The following is a 20,103-nucleotide window of genomic DNA, read 5'->3' on the forward strand; positions in this document are numbered from 1 at the left end:
AAGTACTTCATTGTCATATATATATATATATATATATATATATATATATATATATATATATATATATATATATATATATATATATATATATATATATATATATATCTGAATATGATGGATATATCTTACCATGAACTTCAATTCATTATAATAACAAATACTTTAAAGATGCACTGAAGTTCTAATGAAACTGCCAATTTTCATAACACCTGAGAGCCATAATCTTCCTGTGGCCTGGTAACTGACACAAAAATTAACTTTTAAATACTTAAAAGTATAAATTATTTGCATGAATCTAAACAAGACACCGTTCAATATTTTCCTTTTATTTCCTATTTTTATGCGTATAACAGACATGCAAGCCACACACTTGCCAATATAACTTTTCATGCAATACACCATGCTGGACCATTAGATCAAGTTCAGGCTGTACAAAGAACACAGTTCATCAGGGTTTGTATCTTGATGACATTAGACCTATTACAGGAAACTGGTTCAACTTGCTCAGATGTTGTGGTTGTACCATATATAAACAGCAGTCATTAATGTAACATTCATTAGCTAATTTTTGCTACGAGTCTCACGTTAACAAACAATGTATTGAATCGAAAAAATAAATAAGCAATGGAATTTAACCAGGTGGAGTATTTTGGCTTGTTTTTTATTATCAAATTTGATTGCACAAAACTACTACATATATTTATATATATATACAATTGTCCAAACAAATTTTACTATTTTTGACACTAAACTGATGGTGGTGAAGTGTTGGACTAAACTCCTTTATTTGTATGTTGCACAGCTGACAGCCAACACTTCATTAACAAAATCACAATATTATGGGCACTGGTGTCTCTTGACATGTGACACCAGTGGATTGGACCTAATTACAGGTCCTGATAAATAAGCATGCACAGCCGAATAATTCACAACTAGTCTGAATCGAGTCACCTTGCACTTTTATCTTTATAATTTAGAGACCATTCCATTTTATAACATTTCCCTTCTTTGTCCTTGCTTAGCCATCTATAACATTCAGCATATATGTGTTGAGCATGTTTTTCAAGGATTTGGTTTCACCTGGATTTTTATCCTTACAGCATAAATTATGTTACTGCGAGGGTTCTTCTACATGATGGTTAGTCTTGATTGAAAGTATTTCCAAAAAAGTTACTTTTTGTTTTGTGTATAATCTATTCTTAATAAAATGACCAGCCACATGCAATTTGCCTTATTACAATACAATCTGTCTCCCAATCATAACCTCATGCTGCAGACAATCAGTACAGTGACGTGTTGTTTTTAAACAGAACTAGAATTTAAAATTCTTCCTAAATTTGACCCTCCCCCCAAACAAAATATTAAAGATTAGAGACATCTGTGGAAAACAAGATCTAGCAAAAGCTTCTGTGAAGAATCTCTTCCTAAATGTTTCACCAAAACTTACTCATTAAGCAGAAAGGAGTTTCTTCAGGGGAAAACTCTAGAACACTCAGAACAATAACTATGGTCAAAATTTCTTTTCTTAAACTTAGACTATAATCTGTTCTTAGCATGCAGTTCATTTCTATGTTTTGTAGGCCATGACAGAACTGATTGTCTTATGTCCAGTATCCATGGATGACAGTCATCCTTGGTGACCAACAGCCGTGACCCACATAAAAATCACGTACTGTAGTCTAGTAATGATATTACACGCAGCGCACTTTGGCACCTGCTTCCCTTTAGTCTAGTTCAGAGTCTTTAGTAACTGATGTTGGCGACGATTCCTCAGTGTAAATCTTTAATGCTCTCTCCTTCCTTGGGGAGTACATAATTCGCTGGTTTAGTCTTGTTCTGAAAAAAAAAAAAAATCTTGAGTTAATTTTTAAAAGTGCATTTCAGTCAACTATGAAAACATATTGAACAAAAACATTTTTTTGTCAGAAAAATGTGACAAATTGCAGTGCTCACCTTATGCTTTCCTTCTGTTTGATTTCTTTCTGAAGTTCTTCAGTCAGCTCCATAGGTTCTTCAGTTTTGTCTCTGGTAAGAAAAATGCAAAAACACAATTTAATCTTGTTGATAAGTAAAAGTACTGTGACACTTGTGCATGTGAAAAAGGTGCCACAGGCTATCCAGCTATATTAAGTACACATTCTTTTATCACAGACAAAAGGTTATCCTAACAGAAAAGAACTCATATTTTGCATATCATTCAAATCAAAATATCAGCCATGTTACTTGAACTCTTCTCTTTTTATGTACAAATTTAAAGTCGTAGGACCATGTAGTCTGGCATCTTACCTGTAATAGAGAACACTTCCATCATCACAGATATACAGTGGCCAGACATTGAGAGATGTCACCTGTGGATTCCACTCCAGGTCAGTGTTGATCTCCAGCAGGGACACCTCACAGGGGAACGTACCACGGCCCTGGAACACATGGCACATACTGTCAGGAATTATGGTTGAAGATATGAAGTTCGGAAGCATACTTAAATGTTCTTATGCCTGCAATTGCTATGCAACAGAGAGTCTTCTGTTTTGGAATGTCTTTGTGAACATGACTTGTTTTAATGCACGCATAAACATAAGACATGGCTCAAACTGCTAAAAATAGACTTCAACTTTTTTATTTTACTTTTCAATAAACGTAGGGTCTATGATGTTACCTTGGCAAACTCAATATTTTCTTCAGGGATTCCACTTATTTCTGAGAGCTAAAAAACATAATGAAAAGAGACATCTCAAATCATTTGCAACTCAACAAGTGATATACAACAGTGCAGTACACTGCGCTTTCATTATGACACCTTTAACTCACTTAACCATCTCTTTTTAAATGGAAGCAATATAAACAATTCTATTAAAGTTCATATCATAACCTGGCACTGAGAATGATAACAGTTGTAACCAAGCCACACCATAATCAACATAAAGGGTTAGGTGTAAAAGTCCACCCACCTTCTGTATCAGTTCTGTGACAGCAGTAGAGTTTAAGATGACCTCCTGAAATGGATCCAGTTTGAACTGTGATGGCCTCCACCTCTTCACAGAGATAGACACCTGAGATGAGGAGGTCAACTGCTCTGGGCCTGCAACAAGAACAAGAATCAACTTACTCCAGTTTCACAAAAAAAAAAAAAAAAAAAATTCTTTACCTGAAATGTGAGAGAATTTCCAACATCTTGGTGTAACTGTTTAACTGTTTCAATTTGAACACAATGAAAACTGCATTTATGTTACTAGAGTTTAAAATTTGACATAAGTCATTTACATCACAGCAATTTAAAGTTCTTAAGATTGCTTAAAATATTAATCAATTTTTAGAATAATTCTTAAATTTGGTAATGAAAGATGTTAAAGACACCATATCAATATTATAATAACATTTTCTTCAAAGAACTTATTAAGATTTACATGAGGGTTAAAAACATTTTGGATGCAGCAGAGAGAGCATATCAGTGAAATAGTGCAATAATGACTGCAAACTGTGATGTTCTTACCATGGCATAGCAAATCATATTTACTTACCATCTAAGACCTCCACAAACAGCTCCCAGTTGGCATAGATTGGAATATCATCTTCATACACTTGGTCATCAAGAAATATGGAGCCAGGGTTGCGCCAAGTCTTTTTACGCAGGCGAATTCTAAAAAAAAATCATTGTTGCAGATTACACACTGCTGTAGCACACAACAGCAAAGTAATTCGTTATTTACCACGTATACTGTGTTTGAGTTTACAAGTACAACTATAGTTTGTTATGTACATCTTTAATAAATGAAGTTCATCAACTTGTTTGAAAATGCCCACACAGAGTAATCTTAACACAACTTGAAAAACATCCAAGTTTTACCAACAAGAAAATATTGCTGTTTACTAATGGGAGTAAGAATGTTTTTTTTTTTTTTTTTTTTGATGTATTGAAATTGACAGTGGCAATTGCATCTCTTGGGATGGCCCTACCTGTCCAAGGGAACTTCCAGATTGTGCTGTAACTTCATCTCTTCCTGCAGAATCTGTTTGGACTCCAGCACTGTCATACCTTTGGCAAACACAGCATCAAACAGCAGTTTTACAGGCTGAAAAAAAATACAATATTAAACAAACCAGCATAAATGATTAAAACTTGTTATAAGGCTTTGTAACAAATAAGACAATAAATAAAGCAGAATGGATTTTAATAGCTTGAGGTATGTTTATCCAACACCTACTTCTGTCTCATTGATCAACAGCTGGTACACCTTGGCCCGATATTCTCCCTTCTTTAAGGCTCTCCCTAGCTTGATATTTAGCTGCAAAAGACAAACATAAAAGAGAATGTTACACAGACCACATATTTGGGCTTATCGGATGAATCTGCAGGATTTGTAGTGATACACAGAAAAGTATATTAAATATAAAGATGAACTTACATGTGACAAAGAAAACAACTTAAAAGTAGTTATCAAAACAGAAAGTGGGTTTTAGGGCCATTTTACACAAGACTTGAAGGCAAATTTAACACATTCAACAAAACTAAAACTATAAGTTACAAAAAGGCCTGTTATCTGATAATATATGTTGGTGTATATGACCACTCACTCTGCTGTCATCTCCATAAGAGCTTAAAGTCTCTGAGAGCCGTACACTCTCAAATTCCTGGTTATTGGAGTAGACCCTGTAGACCTGCAAGGCACACATAAAATCAAATAAGTCTCCAAAACTTTTCAAGATAAAAATTCAGCAGAACTGAGTGTGGCACTTTGACTGCCAGGCTTTACAACATCCTTGATATTTCAAGCAGGTCTTACCGATTTAGATTGTCATATTTACCCTCTGCCAAAAGGCTATTTTTGCTTTAGATCCTGTCCTAACAAAACCCTTCTGAATCCGATGTTTCACTTGGGCACCTTTGGGTAAGATTACTTTATGTTTGCCTCTATAATGTACATCATCTGATTTTCAAACCCTTTTTTTTATTATGTTAAGAAATTAAAGTCACCTCTGGATATAAATCAACTAACCTTAAAATTTTCCAAAGATGTCCCCACATAAGCTACCAATTCTCTTTTTAGAGCACCAAGGGTTATTCTCTTATCAACATCAACTTCTAAAGCTGAAAACAAGAAAGATAGATTATTAGTCTTACCACAAATCTCAAGCTATTTTCCTGCTCATTTCTTACAAGAAAAGTAACATCTTAATATAGCCTTAACATTCAAAAGCTAGAAACCACTCAATCAACTTAACACCTGTATCTTGGCAGGTAAGAACTATTTTTTTAAATTCCATTATCACTCCCTTTGCTTACTTCTTGCTCCTGTATCACTGTTCACTTGTAATGTGGCACGGAAATAACGTTTGACGTCTTCTTCTCCATTCTCCTGCAACGTGCTGGCCTCGTCCATATCCCAGCAGTCACTGGCCTCTTTCTGAGAGGTAATGTCCTTGACATTCTCCTCAGGAGATTGCACTTCAGAGGCCACATCACAGGGTCTATCAGTTTGTGTCTCCAGTGACTGTGGGGTGGAGGATCCTGTATTTGAGTCTGTGTTACTGGACTGTTTGTGCACAGTGTCATTGATATAGTTATTGATTTCGTCAGAGGCATTGACTGCCGTGCTGTCACTGTCAGAGGCACAGCTGCTATCCCCATTGGGTTTACAATAATCTTTTGTCCTCTCTATTCTGTCATATACATCGACCTCAGTGCCCTCCTCTATCCCCTCCCCCAGGTCCTGAGGTTCCAAGGACTCCACTGCTCTCACCTCTGCCTCCACAGAGAGTTTGTCAATTGCATCTTGTACCAGTGCTGTGGACTGCTGCAGCCCATTGCTGTTTAAGTAGCCCATATTGCTGCGCTTGTTATAGTGAATCATCTTCAAAGCTTGGACTGAAATGTTATTAGTAAACTTGAAATAAATGATGCCATGCCTGCTTGGAACAGATTATATCTAGGTAGCAACAGCTAGTAGTTTATCTAACTTGAGCTCAATGTTATTTAAATTATTAAAACTAAAAGTAAAACGTAAGTTGTATATAATGTATCAAGCAGTTTAAAACAAGGTACACGTCTCTCCCTACCTTCAGCCTCTGTAGGTAAGGTAATATTCAGCCTTATGGTATTTTCATAGCGGTCTAAAATCTTGAAGAGTTTGGATTGTGAAAATACAGTGGATGGATCCTCTTGTTCTTCTGGTGAGCTAGCACTCTCCACAAAAACCTACAATAAGACAGATATCAATTAGTACTGACCAAACAGCAATGAAATGTATCAGATCTGAGCAGCATGAAATCAACATGTGCAGATCAAACACCTTTAAGAAAATATGTAAAGAGATGTGGAAAAGTTAAGTTGGAAGTGTTATTGATCTATGTTTAAGTAAAGAATGACAACAGAGATATTGCCATAATGACTGTGCACACCTGATTTAGTTGAAATATGGTTTGTAATTCTCAAATTCATTATATTTTTTGTACTTGATGTAAGTCAAGATAATATGCTTTTATCGCTTTACCTTGTTACTTTTGAAAAACCCCTCCGCCTTCAGTGTTTTGTTGGGAACAGCTAAGAAGCGCAAGTCACTGTAGAACCGTTCAAATACACAGCGCATATTGGTGGCATTGATGTCCAGAGCCTGGGAGAGAAAACATCAGGAATCAGCTAAAACTGCACTCCAACTTTAAACATATCTTGGTTGTTAAATGTTTTCACTGAGTATCTTTAGTTGTTGATTAGCAATTGGTGCACTTTCAAAGTTTTGCAATGCATACAAAGTATATCTTTGATAGCCAAATGACACTGAAATTCAACTGAATTGTTTGAATTTTTTGTTCATATCAAAGTCAACTTGTAACTGGACATGTGGCCTAGAAAGAAGAAAGGTTATTTATTTAACTATTTATTTATTTATATGCAAATACCTGTGCTACAATGTTCTTAAACTCAGAGACAGTTTGGTTGAGGTAGGCTCTCACACTGATGGGAGCATCAATGGTCTCAGTATCAAGGTGAACCTGATATACCTTCACAGTCACACCTAGTTAAGAGATAAGTAGGTCAAGTAAAAAAAAAAAATTACTGTTAAATAAATTTATAATGTGCTGTTGAAATATCCAGTGCCATAAACAATCACATTCCCTTCCAAGATTCAGTTACATACAGAATTAACATAAATTTAAAACAGAAAAAATGTACTGTGAAAACAACAGTGAACTGACCTCCAGGTTTGTAAGCTTGGAACTCCTGATCAGGTCTCTTGGTCTCCAAAAGCAAGTCAAACATATAAGTTGTCTTCACCCCTCCCAGCAGTGTGCTCATGGGGGTGTCCTCTTCCCCCTCAAATGACTTCTCCAGGGAGTCGTGGAACTCATCATACTTCACCAAACGGACACAGTCAAGTGGGACTAACTCCTCTAGCTCCATTAACTGAGCAAAAGAGTTAATTAAGTTTTGTTAAATTTTCTGAACAATGCAATGATACTATAAATAAGACTTAATCATACAAACAAACTAAATTATGCTGCAAATCTGCATAACAATTCCTGCATAAAAAGCTTTTATCATAGTCACTGAATGTTCATTTTCATAACCAGTTACAAGACAGAGAAAAAAGTCTGCTATTACCTTCCAAGCCATTTCTGTGGCCTCCTTCAATGTTTTGTCTTTGTGGACCTCTAGCTTGGTCTCCATCTGCTTCTTCTGCATTGGATGCACACAGAACAACTTGATCTGAAACAACGTAGTCAAAGTTATGTCACCCATGCTGAGTTATCATGTCTGCAGAGGGGAGCAGACTTCTCCTGGAGCATTATGGAACCTGGCCTATGATCTGTTATGGTCTGCATGTTTTTTTATTTCGTATTGACTGTTGTTTGTTACATATAATACCTATACAAAACAAGCTGATAACAACCCCCGTCTACCCTCTGTAATGGTATTTGTAAGTCTTCTTGATATAAAATTTACACTGTGAAAAAGAAAATAATTCTGAACTAGATCACAAACAGTGTTACTTGACATGTTATTTGTACCCTCAATTAAAGCAACTGCATGCATGAACAAAAACTTGTCTGCATGCACAGCAAAGCTTATCACTGGGTCAGTGTGTTGCACTGGTTTGGATAGTTCATCCCATAACTCTGGCAAATGGTCACACGCTTTGTGTAATTGTATGTCTTAACTTTTTGTCATTTCATCTTTTTGCCATCATATCTTTTTGTCATTACTGCCAATATCATACACAGTATTTTCTTTAAGACTTTGATAATTCTTGATTCATAGTTGTATGGTGATGTTTTACATAATTTACAAATTACAATGCATTGATTATTTACAAAGGAAACTAATAACTATGCACAACAAGCACATCCTCACTTAAAAAGAAATTTTCTTGGTCAAAAATTCCAAATAAGACATGCTTGTACTCAATACAAACAGCAGGCTGAAACTGGCAAACAGTCATTGCAGACTTCTTTTTATTAAGTTAACTATGTTAGTTACAAAATCACTATCAAGCAAGTAATGGTTTTCCATGTTAAAGTGACAGGGAACCCTGTGTAAGAGCTGTTATATTCTGATATTGACATTTGTTCACATGTGGGGGATGTTCTATACTCCAGGCAGTGAGTAATCTCAAGGAATGATTGAATGTGGTTTAGCTATCGGAAGGGGGGAAGGGGGGGGGGGGTCTACAGTGCAGCCCCATATTAAAACTACTTAACAAGGTCTTTTTTTACCATATCAGGGCCTATATCAGCATCCAGTGTAGATATCATTGCAGCCATATATAAACTACTAGTACAGGACTTCCACTTAAAGCAGAAGTCCAGGCTACACACTTCACAGTTCAACCAATGTGAAGGCAAGCAGTATAAATATACATCAATCATCAAGTAATATCAGTGACACGCTGGAAATTATGCTACTTCAAACCATATTAGAGTCATACCAAAAGCAGCAAATATCTTACCAATCCGTAGCTATCTGCCATTCTGGGACTAGAACACATGTGCAGCCTACCTTACAATACACCTTATCCACATTATCCTTAAGTCTTTGTACCTCTTCCAGCTCTTTTATTATGTCAAAACCATGGGGCTAAAATGGGGAAAATGTCTTGGAACTCTTGAGGGTTTTTTTTTGTCGATTTGAAGAAACAAATGTTTGGGTTTGGGCTTTGGTAAGGTTGTAAGTTATACAATAGACATACAGTATTTCAAAACCTGAATAATGTCAAACACTTTCAGTGTTGTTGTATCTACAGAAAAAAAATGTTGAATAAAATGTAATACTCATATATTTCATTATGGCACAAGGATTATTGCTGGAAAGCAAAAGCCAAATTATAGTGGTTTTTTAAAACATCAAAACATGGTAATTTATTACAAAGGTAGGTTCTCAAATTCTTAAAGAGTTCCAACTTCTTTAAGAGGACACTTATGCAAGAAGTTGCTATGAAAAAAATATTCCTTACTATATAATAGCTATAATTATGTATAATGTAAATATCAGTGTTGTGTACCTTGCACATGGACTTCTCCATCTCCTTCATCTTCTTGTCTGTCTCCTCCTTGTTCTTGATTGCATCCAGCTCCCTCTTCAGGTGATCAGGAAACTCACTCACCTGGATGAAGTCTGCATTGTTCTTTTTGTCAATTTTCCTGTACATCAACATGTACGCATTGGTGGAGCTGAAGCAGCAGTAGATTTTTTCAGAGCATTTTTACTATTATTATTATCATTATAAAACTTGTGAGAACTATCCAGTTGATGTTTCTTCAGTGAAGATCTTGCACCATTTTCTCCAAGAATCAGCCCGTTGAATTAGCCTTACAAATATATTTCTATCTGGTATGAGAGAGCTTCTCCATGAAGTTATTGAAGTATTATTTAGTCCGTTATCTTTAGAACTCTTACCTGGTGTAAGCAGCAGAATAATATCCCCTAGAAGCACTAGAACCTCCATATGTCTTCTTAATGTCATCATATGTGATCTACAAGTATAGGAATATACAAAAATAAATTTGCAAAAATTTGATTACAAATGTCTGCACAACATCAGAAATTGTAAAGATTGCAGTAGAGAAATATATTTTAGTTAATACAACAGTTTATCATAAGCACAAACAAATTTGCCACCACTCTCTTTACCACTAAGAAAACAAACATAAAAAACTGCTCAAATCTCTTTGCACTTACAGTTGTGACATGCTGATCATTAAAACTGTACCAGCGCCCATCCTTCAGGTTTCTGAAATCAAAACTCAAAATTAATTAACAACCCAAATGAAATAATGCCTTAAGATACAGCATAAGTATCAAGAAATGTTGTCTTTCTTCACCACTTGTTGCAATAAGGGTGTATATTGGTCGTAATTTTAATAGAACCATTATTACACATTTATACCATCATAGCCCATTCATTAAGCTGTCTCAGCCTGTATTAATCCAATACTCACTTTATGTAGGCATAGTAGTGCCCTCCAGCTGCACTTCCCGAGTGGATCATAATGGAGAACAGCTCATAGACATAGGGACCCTGGGGGAGAGACAATACCCTATGATTCTTTTAAAATTAATGGACAGTGTACGCTTGGACTGAGGTTAAGTTTCTTTTACTTTTTAATGTACCATTTGACATGAATTATTAATATTTTTTTATTTCTAAAGTCAAATTGGCAATTTAAATGAACATGTCGTCAAGGAATTCATTAGAATTGGAAATTCATTTTAATTTATCCAAACATAAATGACTCATTGCTTGAGTGCAGGCACTTGTAGAGAGAGAACATCAATATACAGTGTATTATTCTAAAATTGTGACATGCTTTTCAAAATTCCACTTGCATTTGAAGTTGTATATAATGGACAGAAAAAGGTGCATAAACAGTGCATGTAGGCATTGTCCTTTTGGTTTGGATTGTAATATTTGAAAACTTCTATGTACTTTCCATACGTATCTACAGTATCTTTAGCTGGATTTTTGAATAGGCCATTTCATTAGGGGTTAGATTCATAAAAAACGTAAGTCTAAGTTTGCTCTTTACCTTTAGAAAGAAATATAACATAACCCATTTCTTAGTTTTTTAGAAACATATCCCACATACTCAATTTGGTGGACTACTACTAAACATTCAGACAGACTTTTGACATACAATTTCTTGTGAAAGCAACCAAGGCTTATAAACGTCTTGTAGGCCAAAAATGTCTCTTTCAACCAATCCATGTGAATATTTAAATAAACACATGCCAGGGTGAACATACATCATTAGTAAGGTCTCTTGCATTCCGGTCATTGGCCATGGCCTCAGAGAGGCTGGACGGGTCACTACTGACACCAGTGCTGTCCACATCAATCCCCTCATCTATTCCTGAAATATCAAAATAGGTGCATACTTCAGTCACAGTCCATAAGTACATTAGTATCAGCAGCTGTGAGAGTGGCACTAACAACACGGTGCAATCTCCACACATGAATGCAACTGCATATCAAAAACATCAGTTTTCAAACATGTAACTCACATATAGCATACAATCACAACACAAATTGATAAATCGTTCTTTATCAGTCTATGACCTCACAAAATCTGACAGGATACCATCAAGTTTTATCTACAGGTACTGAACAATTTATCTTCAAAGATTTAGTGTAAGGGTATGATTGCACACAGTAATAAAAAAACTGTGGAGGTTATATAAATCAGGATTCTAAAACATGTAAACCACCTTATAATATTTCTACTTTGATACCAGTTTTCAAAACAAAATGCATAGAATAAAGAACAGAGCAGTGAAAGAGCATCAACATTTACTAAGAGACAGAAAGAGAGTGCAATAACAGAAGGTGCATCAAAAAATAGAGGTTCATGAAAATTTTGCAGCTCACGGTTGGCCTGTGGACTACCTTCATCCACTTTTTCATTTGGTGCAGCCTCCTCCTCTCCCACTGGGCTCTCCCTGGTCTGGGCAGGGGCGCTCTCCCCCTCCTCCTCCACTGTGGTCTCCTCATCCCTCCCTGCCATGGAGCTCTCCTCATCACCTCCCTCCTCTGCCACATGATTGGCTGCCCCCTCCTCTGTCTCCACCAGATGGTTGAGGTTCAGAATCTCGGGGAAAGTCATCCTGCAAAGAATGGGTGGGAGGGATATTATTTACATTCCCTAATATACTGACTGGACAGGAACGATATCTTTCAGGCAGGTAATTATACAGTACACAATGAAATACAGGTGTTGGCAGTGAGGCAACATTACTAAATGTCTATATCATTACAACTTGTACAAAAAAGTGTCACCTGCAATTTCTGGGAATGCACAGAAAACAATAAGTTGTAAGCCTTTAAAAATTTTTGCCACGTACAGTGCTAACAGATATTTAAAACATTCATAATTTTAATCTAATCTAATCAAAGTTGTCCTGCAGTTCTACTAGTTTCATAACTTACTTGTCATTGAGCTTTATCCTGTGCATGGTGCTGTAGTCGAAGTCAAATCTTTTCAGTTGTAAGGTTAGCAGGTAGGGGAAACTAACAAACCTAAGCCCCTTGTGAGCATCACACTTCTTGTTGCATTTTTCACAAAAATACTGATTGGCACCATCTAAAGTCTCAAACTGGACAAAGGCATCCAGAGCCTCTTCCTAGAACATGTCATTTATATCATATAACAAACACAAGCATATGCAGAGAGAGAGAGAGAGAGAGAGGGAGAGAGAACAAATATACTCAAAAAATTTAAGTCATTCAATAAAACTATATAAAGGATCATAAACCCAAAAGTACTTATGAATATTTGTAAAACACTTACCACACTGCCATATGCCTGTGTTGAGCCAAAGGGACGTATAACTAGGGGGATATCAAGATAGGCATCTACTCTGGCACTTTCATTCTTACACTGCAATAAAAGGAAGTTCAATCATGACATTTAGGTGACCAAATGAAGGTGATAAATATTCTCACTCCTCACCTCACCCCAAAAATAATGGAGCAGCATTCAACTCATCCACGAGACCCATGAGATACTTATGTTCCAGTTAAGTTAGTCCAGACTTATCTCTTCCTCTTACTTCACAAATGAACATTGTACTTAATTTGGTTTCCCCGATCACCTGTGATGATAAGATCTTTATAACACAAATAATAAGTCCAATCGTAAACACAACTTTTACCTCCATACACATCACATAGTCCTTCAACTTGCCCTGATACAGGTGATTGATAAGGTCAGCTTGGTCAGTGTTCTTCCACTTGGTTTCCAAAGCATCAAACATCACCCGGCACAACTCTTGAACATCATGCTGCTGCCAGGCTGAAATACACAGTACACCAACTTTGAATAAAGAAACATCGGAAAAAATCTTTCTTAAAAAGTAGTTTGTCAGACATCATTCATTTGGTGCCATATTAAAGGTTAATTGTTCCCTTCAATCCAAGAATTTCTACAACTGTGGAAGGAGGTCCGAGACTCCCTTTAACAAGAAACCAGTACAGTGTGTGCTACTTATACAGCTGTTGCATTTCTGTCTTATATCTTAAAACAGTATTATAGCTGTCAGTGTTTCTTTTGGCTTACCTTCACTGCTATCCCAGCCAAAGCTCTTTGTTAGGTCTGTAGTCTCTATAGCTCTTCTCTTGCTAGTCTAAAAAGATATGGTGAACCACAGGATCTTAATCCAAAGAAGATTTGCTTTACACATGAAATAATATATCTTTGGTGATATCTATGATCAACATATTACTGTGGGCATAAATATTCAAACATTTTGATTTAATATAAAGACTTGCAGTAGTTAACTTTATACTGTAATTTATTTATGAAATCATAAATCATACAACACAGTGATTACACTCCTTCCTACCTGGAGTTGTAAAAACAACTTTTGAAGCTGAAAGGGTATGTTCTTGGCTGGGTCCTTCCCATCACTCTCCCACCTGGAAATAATGATTTTGAAAAAAAAAAAAAACTTATCAACATTGCTAACAAAAATATAGCAATCAGAAATTTCAACTGAAATAATGTTAACTTGCATCTTTACTGATTAAAGTGATTACAGCAGTATCACAAATAAATCAAAATATGTGCATTTAAAGACAAATGAAGTTCTAAATAACCATTTGAGGTTAAAAATGTAAGCTTTTAAACAGAAGGCAATGTATTATGTATCTTATGTCACAGGGTTAACTCCTACCTGTAAACTGCATTTCTAAACTCTGGTGTCATATAGAGAGTTTGGATAAGACTGTTCAGGTAACAGGTCATGGCCTGGTTCACCATTCCAACATAGCCTGATATGTACAAGAGATACATCAGAATGTTGAACAAAAATCCCTGCGGTGATTAACATGCACCTCCTTGATGGTTAATACTCAATCACTAACCCTGAGAAGGGCTTATTTACCCAGAGTACATTATTTACTATATAAAACATGTTAATAAACAATATGTAGGTTTACACTCTTATAATATGCATTACTTTTCACTTTACCTGTGTCAGACTTAATCAGTGCATAACTATAGGCAGAATAGTCTGTGGAATAGCTAGATGAATAATTTGTGGTTGAACCATAGTTCGTGCTTGTATGACTGTCTTTGTTGTCTAAACTGGTTGAGGAAGAATATCCCAAACTCAGATTGTCTAAACTTGTTGATACACCACTTTCACCCTTAAAACAGATGAAAAAATGATAAAAGATTTGTCATATTTTATCACAAGACGAAAAAAGTATCTACACTTTAGTAAAACGGCATTCTTCTAGTCCCACATTAAGGGGTGTTATAAATCTAAAAATGGCAGTGTGATGTTTATGATGTGCATTAAACAAATAACTGTATCTTAACAAGCAAAAAAGTCTGAAAAACAAAATTTCATAAAATATATAATGTAATTTGTGACCCCAACTTACTTCAATTCTCTTTGGTGGTGTGTCATCTTTCTCATTCAAAGTGAAGTTGTTTTTCTTCCCATTACCAACATCAGCACAAATGTCTCGCAATCTTGACCCTTCAACTTCATTTAAAATTACCTATAAGTAAACAGATATATTCAAATTGCTGCATAAAGCTTCTTTCCAAAGCCGTCAGAGCGAGCTCGTAATTTTGCAAGCCAACACAGTGGTTCCACTGATTACTGTAGTTCACCATAGACAGCAAATCTGTTCCCCATCTTGTCCTACCATCATTACGAAGTCAAGTTCTGTGTTGCTGGAATGACTACCTATTGTGAGCCAACAGATATCAAAACTAGGTCAGATTTTGGTCAAATCAACTTGTCCAACAGGAAGATCACAGGCAAGGAAAAGGGTATATCATTGCTCTTGTAAAGACAGGGATGGTGGAAAAAAAGCTAATTCTTCCTCTCTTTTCTGGTGAAAATGGATTTTAACAAAATCCAACAATTTTACACAGAAGGTTATTCCTATAAAAGCAGGAAAAATGTCTGTTTCTAAAAGCTTGTTACCTGTTCTGTCCTTCCATCTGGTACAGGCCTTTCATAAGTTAATAAAAAAGTGTCTGGAACATAGTTGTAGTGTTTGGCAACATCTTCTATCATTTCTTTGGCTGTCATGGATGCCGGCTGATTGAGGTTGACTTTCTGACATCTTTGGGCATCTGTCATATCACGGAGAATGCACAACACTTTCACATCATCAACATCATCCACTGCCTATAAGGTAATAAATAAATAAATTATGCAAGAATGACAGTTAATGGGGCTGGTAAACTATACTGCTAAAGCTTGAAACTCTACATGAAGGCTTCTAAAGAAAAACTATTCCTTGAACTCCTCACTATTTAAATAACATTGTTTTACTTGCACTAGGAACATGTTCAGATTGTGTGCATGAAAATAAAAAATACCAGTCTTCTAATCCCCCACCCACCCATCCTACAGAAAAAAAACAATAATACTAGACACTATTGAAAAAAATTAATGAACCTGATCCTCAAAAAGAAAAGTTAAGAGAATCACACAGATGCAGAGCATCTCAACCATCATTTGATCATGCCTGAGATAATTCTTACAAACATGACTACATAAATTAGTAGTGAGTCTGACTATTGTTATTGTTTTTAAGTCTTAAAATTCCCTTACCTCATGATTATAACTATGCTTTTTTTCATATTTATAGTCGACTTATTTTTAGTATCAGTTAGACTCTGACCTTTCTTTCAAAAAGCCTGTACACCTACCTATTTCACTTAACATATGGTTTTATGTTGACTGTTCGAGGACATCCACTTTTGGTTACCCATCATAAGTGAACGGTTATACTTAACAGAATGATCTTAGCTTTGCAGTGAACTGATTGAGTTTATCAGTTTTTATAGTAAGTACTCTTTGGCAGATGGCAATCAAATAGGCCTGTTGGTTCACTTTAGTGTGCAAATATAAGACAGGTCTTCAAATTCTTCCTGTTACAGTAAGAAAAGAAGTAAAAGTGGCAGTATGAAGAGGAGTAAAGGCTGGTTAACTCTGTCTTGGGAAGTGAACTACGAAATGTGTGATAATTCAGTGTGCATGTTTGTTTTGCACTTAGTGAAAATAAACCAGGAAAACATTTTACATCAGAGACTATCAGAGGCAAGAAAGGCGTGTTAAGCAAATTGCTTAAAATTATTGGCAGTGATTCAATATTTTAATATTTTGAGGAAAGAGGAAAACTCCAATTAGGCCAATGTCAGCGACTCAGTTAGGAAAGCTAGGAAAGGGATGTCTCCCTATCATGTTGCTTGTCGGGCGGCTATGTGCTATTACAAGATCTACTATGATACTGGTTGACCATTTTATTAGCTACGGAAGGGAGCGAGTCAAGTAAAGCCTGCCTATTCCGTGACCATACAAAAAGAAAGTCACTCGGCCAGACTTAATACTTAACTGTAATTTCTTCGTCAGACAAAAACACAACAGAATGATGCTTAGATTCTTTACCTGCACCGGCATGGATTCTGTATTCTCGCCTAGAACCATTTCAAAAGAGTTATGTCCGTGATTTCCAATTTTCACGAACAGTCTAACACTTTGAATAATTCATAAATCGACCACATTTTTCAATGAACACTGAACAGGACAACTTTCTCTTCTTCCTAATATGGCGTATGTATTCTCGCGAGATTTCAATTGAAGTCTCGCCCTTCACTTCCTCTTTCCGTCTAACAGCGCAATCCAACATGAGGTGTGTAAAAGTCGTGAACTTGAATCCTACAGATGCACGGAAATAACTCGCCCAAATTGAAGTGTATTTGTCGAATGATATATTTTAAACATTTGTTTTTAATATAATGTCTCTATTTTGTTATGTATTTAAAAGATGATATTGAAATTCATTTGACAATTTCACCTGCCACCACTACTGAAGCAGCTGCTACGTTTTGTGCACTACGACCATAATTCTGAAAAATGTTATCTTTTTATTAGTAATATAGTATAATATATTTCTGTTACTGATCGTTAAGTTAATATTTAAATTGTGGAATAAAAACATGCATTGCACCTTGTAAATTACAGTAAAATCCCAAGGGACACGCTCACTGACGCTGTCAATGAGATCCTTCGAGCGTCAAGTGAGAAAAAGCGCAAGTTCACCGAGTCTGTGGAGCTGCAGATTGCCCTGAAGAATTATGACCCAGCCAAAGATAAACGTTTCTCTGGCACTGTCAAGTATGAGAGAAATCATTTTCTACTATAGACCTGTTGTGAATTCAGGGGTGCTTGATACCTTGCAGGATTTTAGTTTATGAATTTAGAACAGTGAAAATAAGTTTTGTATTGTGTATTTTCTGGCCTCCGTACAATTGCAAATTAAACCGGAAAATGTACATTGGTTTATCCTGGATAAAAATGCATGTCCTGCACGGTCCTTCAATCACATTTTCCAACAGGGAGTCTGGTCGCCAGCCAGGCGGACCTTAACCCAGGGTCTTAAAATAAGTGGGGAGGTCCTTGGGTTCTTATACCCAAGCACCATTACTGTGTTGATATTGATTGGATATGGACCTCCACCCAGGGTCCAGAAAAATAAGTGGGCAGGTGGCGTTATGTTTTTTTTACATACTGTCACTGTAAAAGAAATGATACTGTTTTCATATCAACAAAGGTAATCAAAACCTTGTTTTATGAATGATCTCCCTAAACTAGACTAGTGTATTGGATGCTCTTTAGGTGTAGACTTACCTTTTTAATTAATTATTGGTAATTATTATTATTTACAGATAGATAACTGCTAAAAACTCGGAAGTCAAGGCAGCATTTTCACCTTGACATTGTTTATTTCAGGCTGAAGCATATTCCCAGACCTAAGATGCGAGTCTGTATGCTTGGAGATGATGCTCATTGTGATGAAGCTAAGGCCAATGATATCCCCTCCATGAATGCTGATGATTTAAAGAAGCTGAACAAGAATAAGAAGTTGGTCAAGAAGCTGGGTAAGAAATTTCAATAAACAGCAGAATAGCTCCCAAATATTTGTTAAATTTCCTGTAAGTTGAATATTTCGTTAACTTGGTGGTGGTTTGTCAGTTATAATGACTTTTAATAAGTTTGTTAATTTAAAATTAAAAAATGTTGGGTAGTATTTTTAACTTAATTTTACCAAGTTAAGTGCACAAAGTGAAAAATGGTACTTTTCAGTGATGTGAAAAACGTGTAACCTGAAACACATTGTAGAATTATTCAATGCTCTAGAATTTCTGAGATTTGATACCATTCAGCATTTTTTGATGGTCAATTAATTAGAATGCAAAGGTGACGTTGATAATATAAATGACTTTTCATCAGACAGTGGGATTCTAATCTTTCCAGCTAAGAAGTATGATGCTTTTTTGGCATCAGATTCTCTGATCAAGCAGATCCCGCGTCTGTTGGGTCCAGGTCTAAGCAGAGCTGGCAAGTTCCCCACCCTTCTCACCCACAGTGAGCCCATGACTGGGAAGGTGGAGGAAGTCAAAGCCACCATCAAGTTCCAGATGAAGAAGGTGAGGAGCCCATCATTTGTTTTTGAAATTCGAAGTAAAATTTATTTCCAATGACATATTTTGCACCTTATGCAACTGTAATTGTCCAAAGTCGCAGTAAGAATGAAAATGTTATGGATTAGGTTTTTTTTTGGACACGAAATTCTAATGCACAGAAGGTATTTTTTTATGTGTAATTTATTGTTCAGGTATTGACCTTTCTATTTTTTGGAACATGAACTATTAATTTGAAAACCATAACTGTGATGAGCAAGCAAAATCAATTACAGGATTTCCGGAGTAAAAACAACTTGATTGTGAACAGTAGTGTTTAATTATCATGTTGACTCGTATAGAAATACTCTCTTATATTGATCAAACCTTGAGAAAGATATTTGTATGTCAGTTATGTGAAACCGTTTGATAGAAAAGAAATAAGCAGCCCCATTTATTATTTGTAGTGTTGAAGAAACATATTTCATAAAATTTTGTTCGGTTTCCAGGTGTTGTGTCTTGCTGTTGCTATCGGTCACGTAAACATGGCTCCAGAAGAATTAGTGGCAAACCTGAACATCTCCATCAACTTCCTGGTGTCTCTGCTGAAGAAGAACTGGCAGAATGTGCGTGCCCTGTACATCAAGACGTCTATGGGACCTTCACAGCGAATCTACTAGAACTGAACTATTGACTGTGATGTTCAATAAGACATTGTGTAGACCCAGTAGAAAAACATCTTGTGGTCATGAATATGAGTGTCAATTGTCAAATGAAATAAAAGAGAAAATTGTACTCGTTTATCAGTTTCTTTGTTTATAAATGTCATCGTATCATTAACCGCGTTGACGACGCAAAGTAATTTCAGCGTCCGTTTTGTTGTGTGGTGATTCTTTAAAACCTGCATGCAATATTCTGTTGTTACTGAAGACGCGTTTGTGCTGCATACATGTTTTTCATCCTTGCCTCGTCTCTTCAAATATCTAAGTCGATTTTGCAATATTTGTTTTGTAAATATAAATGGTGCGGTACAAAGAAAGAAGAGATCGTCCCGTGTAGCATCACCACCGATCGAATAGTTGCCTAGAACGAATTCTCTGCAATTCCCGTCGAATGTATTATTGCTTACTTCATATGGTAGACAATTTCGAGTATACACTGAACATGATCCAGGTATGATGTTAT

The 20,103-nt window shown here is 36.0% G+C and overlaps 2 protein-coding genes across 4 annotated transcripts; one reads left to right on the forward strand and one right to left on the reverse strand.

Annotated features, from left to right (window-relative positions):
- Positions 1 to 310: 310 nt before the first annotated feature.
- Positions 311 to 17,075, reverse strand: LOC106161965 (ubiquitin carboxyl-terminal hydrolase 47). 3 transcript variants are annotated; one of them, XM_087001642.1, is made up of 33 exons: positions 16,904 to 17,075; positions 15,431 to 15,637; positions 14,877 to 14,996; positions 14,459 to 14,636; positions 14,162 to 14,258; positions 13,832 to 13,904; positions 13,546 to 13,612; positions 13,142 to 13,281; positions 12,778 to 12,867; positions 12,417 to 12,610; positions 11,877 to 12,094; positions 11,237 to 11,343; positions 10,432 to 10,511; positions 10,172 to 10,223; positions 9,890 to 9,966; positions 9,495 to 9,663; positions 8,993 to 9,070; positions 7,598 to 7,702; positions 7,192 to 7,399; positions 6,895 to 7,010; positions 6,489 to 6,608; positions 6,055 to 6,193; positions 5,282 to 5,863; positions 4,995 to 5,086; positions 4,573 to 4,656; positions 4,203 to 4,283; positions 3,955 to 4,070; positions 3,519 to 3,637; positions 2,949 to 3,079; positions 2,657 to 2,704; positions 2,287 to 2,417; positions 1,954 to 2,025; positions 311 to 1,836 (listed from the first exon to the last, which is right to left on the reverse strand). In XM_087001642.1, exons 1-33 carry the CDS (start codon positions 16,940 to 16,942, stop codon positions 1,725 to 1,727), a joined length of 4,242 nt encoding a protein of 1,413 aa, XP_086857768.1. In that variant the 5' UTR covers positions 16,943 to 17,075; the 3' UTR covers positions 311 to 1,724. The 3 variants fall into 3 exon arrangements, with proteins under 3 accessions (XP_086857768.1, XP_086857766.1, XP_013394526.2); XM_087001640.1 differs by having other exon boundaries at positions 11,859 to 12,094; XM_013539072.2 differs by lacking the exon at positions 8,993 to 9,070 and having other exon boundaries at positions 11,859 to 12,094.
- Positions 16,980 to 19,719, forward strand: LOC106161994 (large ribosomal subunit protein uL1). The gene is made up of 5 exons (XM_013539082.2): positions 16,980 to 17,147; positions 17,480 to 17,632; positions 18,248 to 18,396; positions 18,773 to 18,945; positions 19,428 to 19,719. The coding sequence occupies exons 1-5, from the start codon at positions 17,026 to 17,028 to the stop codon at positions 19,596 to 19,598; spliced, it is 768 nt and encodes a 255-aa protein (XP_013394536.2). The 5' UTR covers positions 16,980 to 17,025; the 3' UTR covers positions 19,599 to 19,719.
- Positions 19,720 to 20,103: the final 384 nt, after the last annotated feature.

This window comes from Lingula anatina, chromosome 1 (assembly GCF_051362555.1).
Source record: "Lingula anatina isolate TDL-2025a chromosome 1, LinAna3.0, whole genome shotgun sequence".
NCBI lineage: Eukaryota > Metazoa > Brachiopoda > Lingulata > Lingulida > Lingulidae > Lingula > Lingula anatina.